The sequence below is a fragment of the Taeniopygia guttata genome, chromosome 6, assembly GCF_048771995.1.
Source record: "Taeniopygia guttata chromosome 6, bTaeGut7.mat, whole genome shotgun sequence".
Lineage (NCBI taxonomy): Eukaryota > Metazoa > Chordata > Aves > Passeriformes > Estrildidae > Taeniopygia > Taeniopygia guttata.
In genome coordinates, this window is record NC_133031.1 from 20,912,677 (window position 1) to 20,927,328 (window position 14,652).

A 14,652-nucleotide genomic window follows, 5' to 3' on the forward strand; every position below is an offset into this window, starting at 1 on the left:
ACCCGACGCCGCCCGTCGCTCGTGCCCACAGCTCCGCCCCGCGGGGCCAGCAGCGCCGGGGCTCGCCGGGCGCTCCGCCGCAGAGCCGCGTGTGTGCAGGGCGTGTGCCCGGCTGCCGGCGAGCGGGGACAGCTCGCTCGGTGCCAGCCCGGGCGGCTCTGGGGCAGCGACAGAGGGAGGAGGCTGCTGGGCTGGGCTTTACAGCCGCGGCGCATCGGCGGAATGCGGTACGTGCTGCGCGCCTCTAGGTGGAATACGGTACCGGGGCGGGGCGCGGCCGCCGGCGGGGCAGGGCCCGTCTGGGTGGCATCTCTATGGTTCCGGGTGCGGCCCTGCCGGGACGGCGAGCGGGCGGGTGCTTCCTGCCCGGCCCCTCTATGGTGACTTTCCGGGGGGAAGGGCCGCCGCCGGCGCCGCGCGCCTGCGTGTGCCGGGCCCGCCCGCCCCCCGCCGAGGCCGCTGCCCGACGCGCGGAGCGGCGCCGGCTGCCAGCGCTCGCGGCGCCGCCGGTGCGGAGGAAGGCGCGCGCACCGGCCCCCGCCGCGCCCCGGGGCTCCGCGGCGGCAAATGGTGGGGCCGGACGATGCCGGAGCTCCGGGCGGCGCAGCCGTGCTTCCCGCGGGCCGGCAGGAGGCGGCGGCGGAGGAGGAGGCGGCGGAGGAGGAGGAGGACGGGGAGCGGGATGGGAGCCGGGGCTCGAGCCGGCGGAGCGGCGGGCCGGGACAGGAGCGGCTGCTGCAGCGGTACCTGGCGGCGCTCGGCCCCGCCGCGGCGGCGAGTGGGAAGCGCTGCCCGGAGAAGCCCGCGAACGGAGCCGCCTGCGCTGTGGGCCCCTGCGGGAGGATGACCAACGGGGACGTCGGCTTCCTGCTGCCGCCGCAGGAGCCGCCGCCGCCGCCCCCTCGGGCCAGACGGGATGAGCCGGGGCCGGAGGAGGAGGAAGCGAAACTGCAGAACGGGGGCTTCCTCCCTTGCCCGGCGGGAGGCGTCCCCTCGGGAACCGCCTTGGAAGAGCCGCTGAGGAGCTGCCGGCTGCGGAGCGAGGCGGAGCGGCGCGGGGGGGCGGTGGCCGAGAGCCCCTCGCCGCCCCGCAGCCCGGGGGGCGACGCCGGCAGCCGGACCTGCCGGGCCCGGGCAGAGCCCGCTGCCCTGACCCCGGCGCCCCTCGGCTTCACGGACGTGAACCTGAACTCCCGCAACACGTACGAGGTGAGCCGCCGCCGCAGCGCCCCGGAGCACCTGCCCCACGGAGGGACCGCGCCCACCGAGCCGGCCCCGCCGCCGCAGGAGCCCGCGGAGAGGGCCCGGCACCGGGTGGGCATCGCCGGCGCCGGCAGCACCTTCGCCGAGTTCTTCACCAGGTAAAAGGGACGGTGCGGGGTAGCCAGCGTTGCAGCCGGGGCGAGGGGGATGCGGGTCTGCCGGCCCGGGTCAGGCCGTGGGCTGCTGTGCAGGAGCGGGTCTCGGGCAGCAGGGTCTTACTGCGGGTTAACGAAGAGCGGTTCCGACCCTCACGGGCTCTTCCGCGGGCAAGCATACTTTTAGGGCAGGATAGAGGCTTCGGACGTGACTGTAGGATGATAAAGGCCCTTTTACTACTACGAGCTACATGGACTTCAAACTGGAATTTGCTTCCTGTACCAGGGCATATCGCTGCCTGAACGATCACAGCGGTGCTCATTAAACCGCTTGGAGACTAACTGAAAGTTGATGGTGTTGGAAACTCCTTTTCAAATCGTCGTGGAAATTGCCAGGTGTTATAAAGCATCTGCTACTTGTTGATGGTGTAGATAGAGTTTACTTAGTTCTAAGTGTGGTGTTGAAAACTTCAAGGTCTCTGCTTTGTGGTTGAATTGACTTCTGTTGAGTTTCTAGCACAGAACTGGAAGCTGTGGGACATCCAACTTTGTCGCCTAGGATCTCTGTCGCATTACTCACTCTTTAGCATACTACACAGAAGGTGCAGCTGGGCTATAATAATTTATAGCATGCTCTATATTGCATTTATTATGCTTGAAGTGAGTAATTTAGTTTCCAGCAGTTCTAAGTCTCCCAAACTGAGGGGTTATAGTTGTTGTTCAAGTCACTCGGATAGGACAGTAGGTCTTTAAGTGTTTTAAGATGACAGAATAAGATTAATCTATTAACTGAAAAATTGAGATGGGAGAGGTCTGATCTCAGAGTGGGATCCCAAACTGAGAAATGACCTCTCTGCCTACTCTCAGGAAAGGGGGAGATGGATTCTTGAGGGTAAGGATAGTAGCAGTTGAAGAATAAGTTTGGTGCACTCACTTTTTTTCAGGGATGGACTGAGTGATGTCCTGCTATTCCTTCTATTCTGTATAAGTGTTCTTCCCTCCCATGCTTTTTTTTTTTTTCTCATGTCATGTGCACTGCAGTATATTGTATGACAGTAGCTCAGTGGGCTGGAGAATGGTGCTAATAAGGCCAAGGTTGTGAATTCAGTCCCTTTCTGGGCCATTCACTTAGAGTTGGACTCGGTGATCCTTGTGGGTCCCTTCCAGATCAGAATATTCTGTGATATTACCTTCCTTTTGCCTCACTACTTGAACACATTGACCAGTAACATTAGTATTGTTGCTTTTTGTCCCAAATCAATAATTGATTGAAATTCTGGAGCATTTTCGTCATAGATGCTGTGGCTTATCTGCATGTGACAGCAGTTCACAGCTTCTTGTTTTCCACACCCTATACCCCTGGCCCCAGTGAAATGGAGAGAAGAATCAAAAGTAAAACTTACAGGTCAATACAAGAAAAATGTGGTAATTTAAACAAAGTAAAATGTAATTATAATAGTAATAGTAATAATGATAATATAAAGAAAAACCCAAGTGATGCACAACACAATTGCTCATCAGCCATTGATTAATGCCAGACCCTTTCCCCACACACTGATCATCCCCCTCAAGGTAACTCTCCCAGTTTATGTTCTGGGCAGTAGGTTTTTGTAGTGTAGAATCCTTTTGGCCAGTTCGGATCACCTGTCCCAACTATACTCCCTCTCAGCTTTTTTTGTACTTCCTCACTGGCAGAGCATGAGACACCAAGTCCTTGACTTAGGATAAGCACAGCGTAGCAGCAAACAAAACATCAATGTGTTATCAATATTGTTCCAGTACCGAATCCAAAACAGAGCTTGGTACCAACTACTGGGAAGAAGTTAGCTCTATCCCAGATAAAACCAGGACAACAGAAAAGTTTGAACTTGGCATGCAGTAGAAGTTGTCAATATACATTGATATTTGCTGGTGTTAGAAAAGGCTTGGTTAATAGATGAAAAAGTTTAATTGCTTCTATCCTGACAAAAGCTATAGTACAAGATATCTCAGTGGAAGAGTGGCTCTCAGGAAATCCTGTCACAGTGCCTGACTGGCCCAGCTGGCTGTGTCTCTGCTGCATTTGGCCTGGTGAGCAATGCTGGCTACCTTCAGTTCTGCCTATACATTTATAAAGGAGCCTTAGTTACAGCTGATTCAATCTCATCAACCAAAATGAGATTGACTAATGAAAACTTCCATGATTTTCTTTAAAAACAAATTCAAACTTGTCTTGCTTGATAGATTTGTCTCCAGATAAATAAATACTAGAGTGGGTAATATCCATTATGAAAAGTGGTAATAAAGCTTTCATAACTTTTTCAGTAGTTAGTTCTTGTCTTCTGAACTGATATTTCAAAAGCTTAGACTTCCCACTTTTATTTTAAACTGTCCAGATTAATTCATAGCTGACAGTTGCCAATGTAAGTGGGTTATCCTGTAGTTCTTAAAAAGTGGATGTCAGTAATGAGAACTGAAATTATATAAAAATGGTCCTGTGTTTGAATATTTGTAGCAACTCTACTTCCTTGTGAAGTTCTCAGGAGAAGGTTGCTTGTATTTTCAAATGTGCACAGGCTCATAAATGATACTGCTGCCCAGAATTTGAGTTGTACTGAGTGTCTGTGTACCTGAGAGAGAGCAACTCATTTGTGTTTTGTCAGAGTGGGTAGGTGCTCCCACAGTGTAAAATAAAAAACAAAAGGTACTGGATGTGCTACACAGGTAACCCAGCAACCTGGAGTATCTTATGTAGGATGTTTTGTTCTTGTAATGCTCTTTGTTGAGTTTGCAAACTGTCTAAAATTTTGTATTCCCCATTGTGTTTTTCTAATAGCCATAATTATATGGAAATTATTCTAAAAGCTGGAGAATTCTTGCAGATACTTAAAAAAGAGAAGGCACAGGAAGTACTTCTGCTTTCAGCTTTATTGCTGAAATTGCTGTGACTGAACAGTTTGATCAGACAGATCTGGGTTAGTAGGCTGCTGTTTCCAGCTGTTCCAGCTTGTTCCCAGCTCTTCGTTTACCAGACTGACCTGCTTCATAGTTCTTTGAAATAATCCATGTTAATTGTCTGTCTTCATTCACTGAGCCAGAGATAACACTGATGAGGTGAGGTGGGGGAAAAAGCAAGCAGCTGTCATCAGATGCATCTTATCCAAACTCTGTGACAGGGAGAGTGGCTGTGCCCTTGAGATTGTCATTAATAATTACTTTAAGATCCTTGGAAAGTTTGCATTGGTAATTAGAATCTTGTTTTCAGGTAAGTATTAGGTACGATATATGGCCCTGGGATCTTAAGTTGTGTTTGTGCCGAATCATTATGCCTGTCAAATCAGTACTAACAACTTCTAACAGAAAAATAATTGGTTTTGCTCTACATCTTGTTTCTCTTCAGATGTGAAGTGGGATGCCACAAGTAGATCGGTATGTGGAACAGTGTAAAGGCAAGGAAAATTGCTTGGCTATGGTCACTTGGGTCCACTGTGCTACTGTTTGGGTCAGAGCAACAAATGGCTTCTTGGAAGTCACCTGTCACTGCTTTGTCATGATTCATGCAGTAATATATATGCATTGTTCTTATGGTTTGTGGTCTTACATAGCAGCTTACAAGGGCAATGCTCTGTTCTTGGGTTTTTGGATCGCTGTTGGGTGCAGAATGGTTCAGTGAGCAGGAACATTGCATGGACAGTTGAATTAAAGCCATGATTATTACCTTGACTACAGTATATTCTAAATGTGCGGCTCTGGGGGACAGAGCAAAACAGTAAAACAAAAAGCTCAAGCAGCAGCAAGTAATCAAGGGCTGAGATAAAGACTCAATTCTGAACCTCTTCTAAAGATGTATTCTACTTCATAGGTCTATAGATAGGTGCTAGGCATCTTTTCAGCTTGCGTAGATATTGTACCTTTCTGAATTGTGTGTTTGCTAGACAAATTTAGGTATCTAGTAGTTGGCAAAGTTTCTTATTCCTGGATTCAAAGTTTACTGTTGACAACAGTGATATTTGCTTTTTTTGTAGTAGAGCACCATTTTCCCAAGTACTTGTGTTCCAGTATTCACTCAAGATTCCAGTGAGATTAATTCATAACTGCTACTTCTTGTAGGCCTTTGGAGTGTGCTGTGAGAAATAGATGTAAGGGGTTATAAGCATGTATGGCTAGTTGGCACACATATTCTTATGGAAACTGTCTTTAGTCTCATACTTACTTCCTTCATTGCTCAGAGTGATTGTGTTGTCCAGAAGTTTTGAAAAATATCCACTTGAGGAGATGGAAAGTCAAAAGAAGTCAGTATTTGTAGGCACAAAGCACTAAGAAATCACTGAAGCTCACATCTTTGTCTCCCTCATTGTAAAAACAGCCTTGTGGTTCCGTGGGTAGGTCGTTCTTCAAAAGCTGCTAATCTTCTTGCCTTTACAGATGTCCTTGGCAGAGACTGGAGGGTTGCAGGAATGTTCACTGAGTATTGTTATTCCGTACACAGTAGTGTCTCTAGCTTTGTAGTTTATATTTCAATTTATTACTAAGCAACACTTGCAGCTTTTTGCACTACCTGGGCATCTACTTAGATGGGTCTTGAGAAGGTTTAGTACCAGATTCAACATTTCTCTTGGAGAAAAGCTCTGCATACATAAATCGTCAAGAAACTTCAGGGGAGGTACTGTGCACCTATGGAGAAGAAATATGTTTAGTGGACTTTTGATAAAAAATGAATCATGTGGGAATGAGCTGTCCTAGTTGTGACAGGTCTTCTAAACCTTCCGTACATATAAAGATAAGAAAACAGATTGATGGGGTCACTTGACAGTGCTTAATTTCTATTCCACTATTGTCTAAGCCTATATCTTGGTCAGATCTTACTGATCAAGAAAACACTTTGGTGTTTTATTTTTGATTTTGATGTTGTTTTTACATTGCCCAGATTAAAACAAACCAAATGAAAAATGTACAGCTATACCATCAATATATTGGAAATATAGTTAGAGAGAAGAGTTAAGGGAATACATAAAAGCTTCCCCCAGAAATCATGAGGGCACCCTTCCCCCTTCTGTTTCTGGGTGCAGTTGCTTTTGCTTTCTGTAAATAATTTTGTAACTTAAGTGAGGAAATGGATACACATAATTGCTTTGAATTAAAGTTGACTGGAGAAAGTAAGCAAGAGTACTTGGACTCTAATCTGTGGGCAACTTCAAACAGTACTCTTTTTTCCTAAGTTAGAGACATAAGTAACTTGATAAAAATAGGAAATAGCATTAATATTATAAAGTTGAGAAGCTCCTCTGTGGATTTTTCCGTGACATTTGTGAAGAAGGATTTATTCTGTGAAGTTGTGTTGACATGTTGACCAGTTTCTGACTTTCAATGAATGTTTCACCGTAGATAAAATGCTATGCACCCATAGAATCAATTTGATTGGAATGTCTGTTGACTAGCAAATCAAATTTAAATTTCAGGAGCTCAAGCAGAAGAATGTTATGTTGATTTAACTCTGGATAGTTTTCAGAAGGCCACGTTGCTCCAGCTTCTATCTGCAGCAAGTCTTTCCCCAGCTACCCCCTCAAGGAAAAAAGCTGACAGAATATATGTCAATTCTAAAGCCTTAGATGTGTAGTCTTCATCAATCTATAATGCTAAAGTATTATTAGCAGTCTTTCTACTCTCCTTGGACAACAGTGTAATGGACAGTTATATTCTACATTGGTACATATATTTGCACTAGGAGTTTTGTAATCCTAGTAGGAGCTTTCATGAAATAAGTTCTCATTAAACTGATGCTGTAGATTTTTTTGGGGAGGTCTGTGTGGGTTTTTTTGAAGCCAAACAGCTTAAATTGCTGTTTTGTGTGCAGCAAACTGTTGGAATCATAGCTTGTTTTGTTAAGGAGTGTTCTACAGAGGCATTTAAACTTAATCTGAAAGCATCTTCTCCCCCTCCCCTTCATTTTGTGGAAGGCCTTTTCATTCATCGTTGTCTTCTGGTTATTTGGGGTCACAGGGTTTCTTACAGAGTATATTGAGAGTACTGTGACAAAGTGAATGGGACCTCTCTTCTGAATAGGCGATGACTAAAAGAAGAATTTTTTACATGGGAAATAACAACCAAAGGAGATCACTTAAATCGCAGCTGGCCTCTAAGAAAAGGATAGTTTTATGTTTTTGCTCTCTTGGCTGTTCAGTTATTCATTAGGTTATTTTGTCCTGATTGCTTAAGAATAAAAAAGGCATTTAAGGATTTTTTTGTCACATTTCATTCAGGTGGATGCAAAAATTGTTACTCCTCTTCAATTTCTTGGAACTACTAAGATGCTTACAATATAAAGTCTGTCCTTTTTTATCATAATTGATCTTGTTTGTTGTTCAGCTGGGAAGGGACTAGGTTTGTTGATCTGGGTGGTCGGCATTGCTTTAAACTTTGTGTGTTCATCTTTTTATTATTGCTTTCTAAGGAAGTGAAGCACGTTTTTTGCTACATCTCTCTAGTACTGCAGCCCGTTTCCAAGGTTCAGTCAAACATCTCAGAGTCTGAGAGAGCTTCAGCATAAAAATCCTACAGATTTTTGAATGAAGTCTGAACACAAGGAGAGCCTGCAGAAGAGACTGATTAATTTGCCTCTGTATTTTCAGAAACCAGTCAGCTGTGCAAGCTACCTTCGGAGCATTTTGCTTCTGGCTCAATACTGGAGTAACAGTCTGAAGAAGAGTGTGAGTGTTGTATGGGTGAACTTACGACTTTAGTTAGTAGAAAACTAGTTTTCATGGTCATAGATGAGTTTATTCTTTCAGAACTTCAGAGAGCCAAACACTCAGACTGGTGTTCTTCTGAATTCCTTTCCTGCTTTCTTATGGCCTGACTGAAAAGAATAGCTGTAGCCTAGAGGAGTACTTTCCTACAATTTTTCTCCCTTCTCCAAGGTACTCCTTTATTAAGAAGAAGCTATGTTCAGTTTCCATTGTTACATTGGGAATTTTTATTTAATGTGCTCTTGGGTAAGTGAAAGAGTGTCTTTTGATCATGATCAGATATCAAGTAATAGGATGAGAGGAAACAGCCTCAAGTTGTGGCAAGGGAAGTTTAGGTTGGATATTGGGAAAAGGATAGGTTGGATACTGGGAGAAGGATCATCACTGAAAGGCTAGTCAAGCATTGGAACAGGCTGCCCAAAGAAGTGGTTGAGTCACCATACCTGGAGGTGTTTAAAAGTCATGTAGGTGTGACACCTGGGGACATGGTTTAGTGGTGATCCTAACAGTTAATTGGGGACAGTGGGTTAATTGTTGGACTCAATTATCTTAGAGGTCTTTTCCAACCTAAATTATTCTATTATTCTAGCTTTTTCTTGTTGTAAACTGTATTTTGCAAATTGCTTGCTGTTCCTCAAATTCTGTAAGTAGTGGAGTGGTAGATAGGAAAATTTCTTCCTCATTTTTAGAAAAGTTATCAGGCAAAACTGAATTAAATCAGTCCCCTGCCTTCTTATATCTGCTAATAGAGCAAAAGTTAATTATTGTGTTTTGTAATATTTCTGTAATTGATCACTGAGGCAATGACACAATATATATTGTGAATTGTTAGTTGCAGCTGAAACCCAGTGCACTGAATGACTGCAAAAGTGCTGCAGTAATACCTTGGTTGTGGTGCTACATTGTGCAGTTGAGTAGTTGACAGGCACTCTGTCAGGCACCAGAAAGGAAAAATATTAACTGAGGCTTAACCAGGCTGGTCAGAGTTGCAATCACCCCTGGGACAATCTTCAAAATAAAACTCTGCCCTGTGTTTGAACTTTGAGTTCACAGACTTGTAGGCCATGTCAAAGGCTGGAAATCTTTATCACCTTTGTTTTGATAGCATACATTGTATAGAAACATTTGAACTATAGGTATAGTGATTACCCTGATAAAGCTGGTGAGTTTTGCCTTAACTAAAAGTGAGTCACATCTAGAACAATTTCAGGTTCTTTGTTTAATTGAGTTGTACTTTGTGAGAAATCTTGGTGAGCTGACTGAAGAATTTGTTATTGTCAGGAAACAAAGGAAATGTTTCATCCCTGCTTCTGGTATTTATGATCCTCTGTGAGCTGTTGTAGCTCATTAAGCTGGAGAGTGAAAAAATGTCGATGGTTTTCTGTGGGACTAGTGAGTTGGACTGACTTGCAAAGTATTGAGTCTTGGAGCAGATACAGCAGAAGAGATTGTAGGACATTACTGTGCAAGGAGGAGAAATAGGCTTCCCCATTATGTGGGTTTGTGGAAGGAAGGGATCTTGTTCCTCTAGGACTGTTTTGCTTGGAGTATGTTGCTCATTAAGTAGCTGTGACTTTGATGGAGTAATGTTCCTGGCTGTACAAAAAAATACCAGAAAATACAGATACACAGAATATCTGTAGTCAGCTGGTAAAAATTCTCCACTTCTCGCAGCTGTGGTCTGAGACTTTGTTTTAAATGCTGTGGGTAAGTGACCTTTGATCATTATTAGAGAAGATTGACCATAGTGTCAAAATAGCTTTATAACTGCCTGATCAAATATGAAAATGATAGCCCAGTCTGGCATATAGCTCTGTTTTGCTACTTCACTCTGAAAAGTAAAGGCTGATTCTCTTCCTTTATTTGTATTAAACCATTCTGAAATTTAACCCCATCAGTTACCTTGCTTATGTGTCTGCTTGTTTATGTATGTTTTTGAATACTTGAACTGCTTGTAAAGCTGATCTGTGGAACAGCTCTTTGTTAGGAGTAGAGTGTAGTCTGGTAAAATACAGTTTATCAGTGAGTGTTCTGTACAAAGTATTCTTTAATACTGCTAAACTCTTTCAACTCTCAAAACTTCCCAAGTATTTGTATACCTGTAGTAAAACGTCTGCCAGTTTGTAAAGCCACTGTGGGACTGGTATCCACTAGGAGCTTGATAAGAGAGTTGATCTAATTTAGTCTCATCAGTGCAGTTCCATGATTGTCCTGTCAATCTTTGCCCTCTCCAAGAAGCCACCTCCTTCCCAGCTTCTCAAAATCCTTAGCAGCTAGTCCTTGACAGTTCATTAAATTTCAGGCATACCTAATTGTAGCCAAGGCTTTAGTTGACCACGAATATAAATGGAGACATCATATTTAATTAAAAAAAAATACTACAAGCATGATCTTGCTGAGGATGGTTGTTGTTCTGGGTAGGATTTTTCATTTCCTTATTTTATTTGTTTTTGTTGGAGGGGTGGGGAAGCAAGAGAGGCCAAAAGCTTGCTTGTGTAGCATTTAAGACTGCAGGTTTATAGTATTGCAAACATTGAAGCTCCTTTGGAGGGGGTCATTTGCAATATTCTTTGGGTTATCTTGGTGCAGAGAGAAAAAGGAGATCTTTACATCTAGAAGGTGCTAAAACTAGAAACCTATAACAGATCTGTAGTTGGGGTAATAAAATTAAAAGAGAGTCTTGTATCTAGCAGCTGCTTGGAAAATGGTGGAAAATGTAAACTGTAAAATTGGTTGGGTCAAATCTCTTCCAGTATAGGGCACAACTTTGAAACTCATGCTGAGAGCAATCACAAATGTGTTGGATCAAAATGGGCTGACACTTGAAGCTACTGAAATTAAAAATGTAGAATGCCTGTTGCTCTGCAGGCTTTGTAAGTGGCTAACCAAAAAGGTTTTATTTCCTTTCAATGATTCATTATTTATGCTTAGAGTTGAGTTACCTTTGTTTCTGCATGTAAATTATTGAGAAGTCTTGTAAAGCAGAGGGGCTAATTCTTCTTAATAAAGCAATGGGGTTTTTTTTGTCTGTTGTTATTTCCAAATTATTTCACATGAGAGTATAACAGCATGGCCAAGACTCAAGTATGGAGAAGAATTCTGTTGTGTTCTTAAGCAGCTTTTGTTATGCCTGGTATAGAGATGCCAATATGAATGTAATAGTTCTTGTTATGTATTTGGCTATGGAATATTCCATATAGAATATGGAATTGCAGGCTTATAGAAGTCTCCAGAATTTGTTCTAAAAGTATGGTTTTAAGTAAAAAGGACTAATTTTAGTGTTTTCTAGCTGTAAAAATGTATCTGTAGCAATTCCTGGAACATGCCTCTTCTGACTCTTTACTGATACAACTCTCTGGGTAAAGATTGTTGGGTAAATAAGTAATTTCCTTATCAGCTTGCCTTTCAGCTAATTCAATTTTCAACAAGTTTCAAACATACACCCATTTTGTATGCTTATGAAGCTTATTAAAAAATTAGCATGGGGTGGAGCAAGAGCAGATAGCATGTACAAGCAGAACTCTGTTCTTTGTGGAGATGCAAAATCAGTTTTGTAATACAAACACAGTTTTTAATGAATTTTGTTACTTAATTCCTTTTACATGCTCTGAGATTTCATTGGCATCAGTAGATTTTTAATGTTATTTCAGAAAAATTTAACTTCAGGGCTTTTAACTGCATTTTTGTAACTATATTAAAAACACAGAGAAAATGTACTGGGTTTTTTTGTCCAACTTGGTGTTCATTTGTAGCATTACTTATGTACTGGATTTCCTGTCTAAGCCTTTGTAATTGTGATTCTGTGAGGAAAAGCTATATATGATAGAGTGAGGATGTTCTTGATGGGATGCTGATTCCTTCCTGTTAGTGTGTTGCTTCTTTGGATTTAAAATGATGCAGTTGTCTTATGCAGTGTTTACTAACAGGTACTAGGTGCTTAATCAAAAGGAAAATCTAATCAGCCTTCACTTCCTCTGTCAACCCTCGTGGCTTTCAAATCTTGTTTTCTTGGCATAACAACTTCCCTGTTATCAAAGCTCTTGAAAGATGGATGCAATGAGAAGAAATTATTGATGATGGAAAATGACAGTAAACCAGATTGTTGTGTGTAAAGTAAAAGTCAGAAAAATATTTTGACAGTTAGCTTTTTTATCTAAAAAAAGTAACTTTTACTATGCTAGTATAACTGGAGATCTCTTTTTGGAGCTATTTTATTTGTAAATGAATGGATAACTTGGAGCCTGCTCAAAATGTTTATCTTCTAAGGATGAGAAATCACAGAATAGTAGTTTACCTTTCAGCATTGAGATATAAACACAGCGTTAATATATTGGTAAAATTATCCTAATATCTGAATATTTTATTTGGAAAGAAAATGTTTTTCTGGTGCCACACTACGTTTCCCAAGGATGCCCATAGTTTAGTGGTTTTGGTTTTGGTTTTTTTCTGGTTTTTTGTTTGTGGTCTTTTTTTAGGGGTGTTTGTGTTTTGTTTTGATTGATTTTCTTTTGTCTAATGTAATGCACCATTTCAAATTAAATTAACTTTTATATTAAAGTGAAATGTAAGGAAGCATAATTTCCTCATGCATATCAGTAATGCTGTAGAAAAAAATATGTGTAGCTTGAAACAAGGTTAGTTTGACATTTTTGGTCAAACAAATGATTCTTGTCAGACTCATGTTCTTGTGGAGAGGTGACTCAGTTATACCTAGAGGCAGACTGCTGGAGATGGATCTACCCTGGAGCCTTTCCTATCTGCTGCTGATAAAAGCACTTCAGCTTTATTTGAGTGGCTGTTGTGCAAATACAGTGCAGTCTGGTTTTGGATAAAATTTAAGACCAAGGTTGAAGTAATTGTCTCATATTTTCCAGCAACTTCCTCTAAATCTTGGAAATCTGTCGTCCTCTCTACCTATAGCTACCTGGAAACTGGAAAGAAGTTTTTTTTTGTGTTGAGATTTTTTTTGGGGGGAACTCAAAACCTCAAAGTAAATTTAAAAAAATCACTAAAGTATCAAGTTCTACCTATCCCCTTCTGAGACTTAATTCTAATTGCATTTAGACTACACTAATAAATAGTAACAAACAAGTGATTTTAAAAGCAAAAGTGGAATGGAAACAAGTAATTTCATTAGTAGAACATATTGTTAATGTCACCTGTAGAAATGGTTAACATTTTTGAATTGGTGTACCACCAGTATGGTGAAACTTGCACAGACCATTCTGAGCACAGGCAGGAATAGTTGAAGCAACACTGTTAACGGGGAAAAACCAGCAGTCATAGCTGTCATTACAGCTGTTGCAGTTGTGTGATCACAGGGCACAGGTTATTGTTTAATGTAACCCAAACCATGTTAGCAGTTGATGTCTTGGTCTGTGCCAATAACCTCTCGTTCTGTGGCATTTCATTTAGCTTTCGAGATCTTCAAGGCACCTACTGAAACATTTTAGAGTGTCATTTGAGGGTGTTAATATGTGTTATATAAAAGAAGCAGGGGAAAAAAACCCCTTGCAGCTTTTCCCTGGGCTTTTGTAAACCAGAGCTTAAATCAATGAACTGATTTAATACTTCTATCCCATGGGTCCTTGCATCAGAAAGAATTGTTCAGTTCTAGAGTGTAACTCTTTTTTAAGGAATTTTGAGGTTTTCAAATGGATTTTGAGATTCTGTACCAAAATGCTATTGACTTTTCAGCCATTTCAATAGCTGACTCTTCCCAGGATCAGTGAGACTCATGAATATTCTGAGCAGTAAGAAGCACATCAAATCTAGTACACTTCCTGCAGTTCAGTGAATGCAACTTTTAAGCATTCACAGATGCTGTTCCTTAGCAAGGCTTTTGTAAGGCTTTACTGCTGTCAAGAGCACCTCAGATGTGATACTGTTAGTTGCCAAAACAATGTATTAAGAAGTGTCCTTCCATCTTCAGCAAACTTATTTTGTAATCTCTCATTAATTGCTTTGTGTGCAGTTTATTCTGACATGATACAAAGTTTTACCACCTTTCAGCCTTCTCAAGAAACAGACTTCATTGACGATGTGCTCGGTAAAACTTCTTTCCTTCCAGGCTACGTTAAGGGAGGTTTTTTTTAAATGTTTTATTTGTTTAAAAAAAACGGACAAATTAAATCTTATAAAAGCCATGAGCACACCTAAATATTTTGTATCAAAATATTAATTTAAAAATTCTGTATGTTTACACATTTTTTTCCTTTTAATAATCTACCATCCACCTGGTTAATAATGAACCAGCTTTGATACAGTGACAGATTGCCATCAATATTAAATGCATCTTTCACCTTCTACATATGCTAGAGGCAGTGGAGTTCAACTGCCAAGTAACTGGTGGTATTCCATAGTATGGACAGAGACTGGATGGTTATTACTACCCATGAAGTCAAGAAAGATACTACAGAATGTCCCTTCCTGCATACCTGCTTTTGGGGTAAAGGTCTTCTCTAATGAAGTTCTAATACAGCTGTTGCAGATTTAAGGGCAGGGCTGTGGGGTAGTGCAGAGTGACATGTTGTCTTTAGAAAACTTTTGTCTTGTTTTGTTGTTTATTC

The 14,652-nt window shown here is 41.9% G+C and overlaps 1 protein-coding gene across 1 annotated transcript in view; it reads left to right on the forward strand.

Moving 5' to 3' along the window:
* Window positions 1-299: 299 nt before the first annotated feature.
* TBC1D12 (TBC1 domain family member 12) overlaps window positions 300-14,652 on the forward strand; it is a 40,757-nt gene continuing 26,404 nt past the window's right edge. The window contains 2 exon segments of the mRNA XM_030276088.4: window positions 300-437; window positions 439-1,361. Of these exon segments, the coding sequence (XP_030131948.2) occupies window positions 315-437; window positions 439-1,361 (1,046 nt within the window). The 5' untranslated portion in view covers window positions 300-314.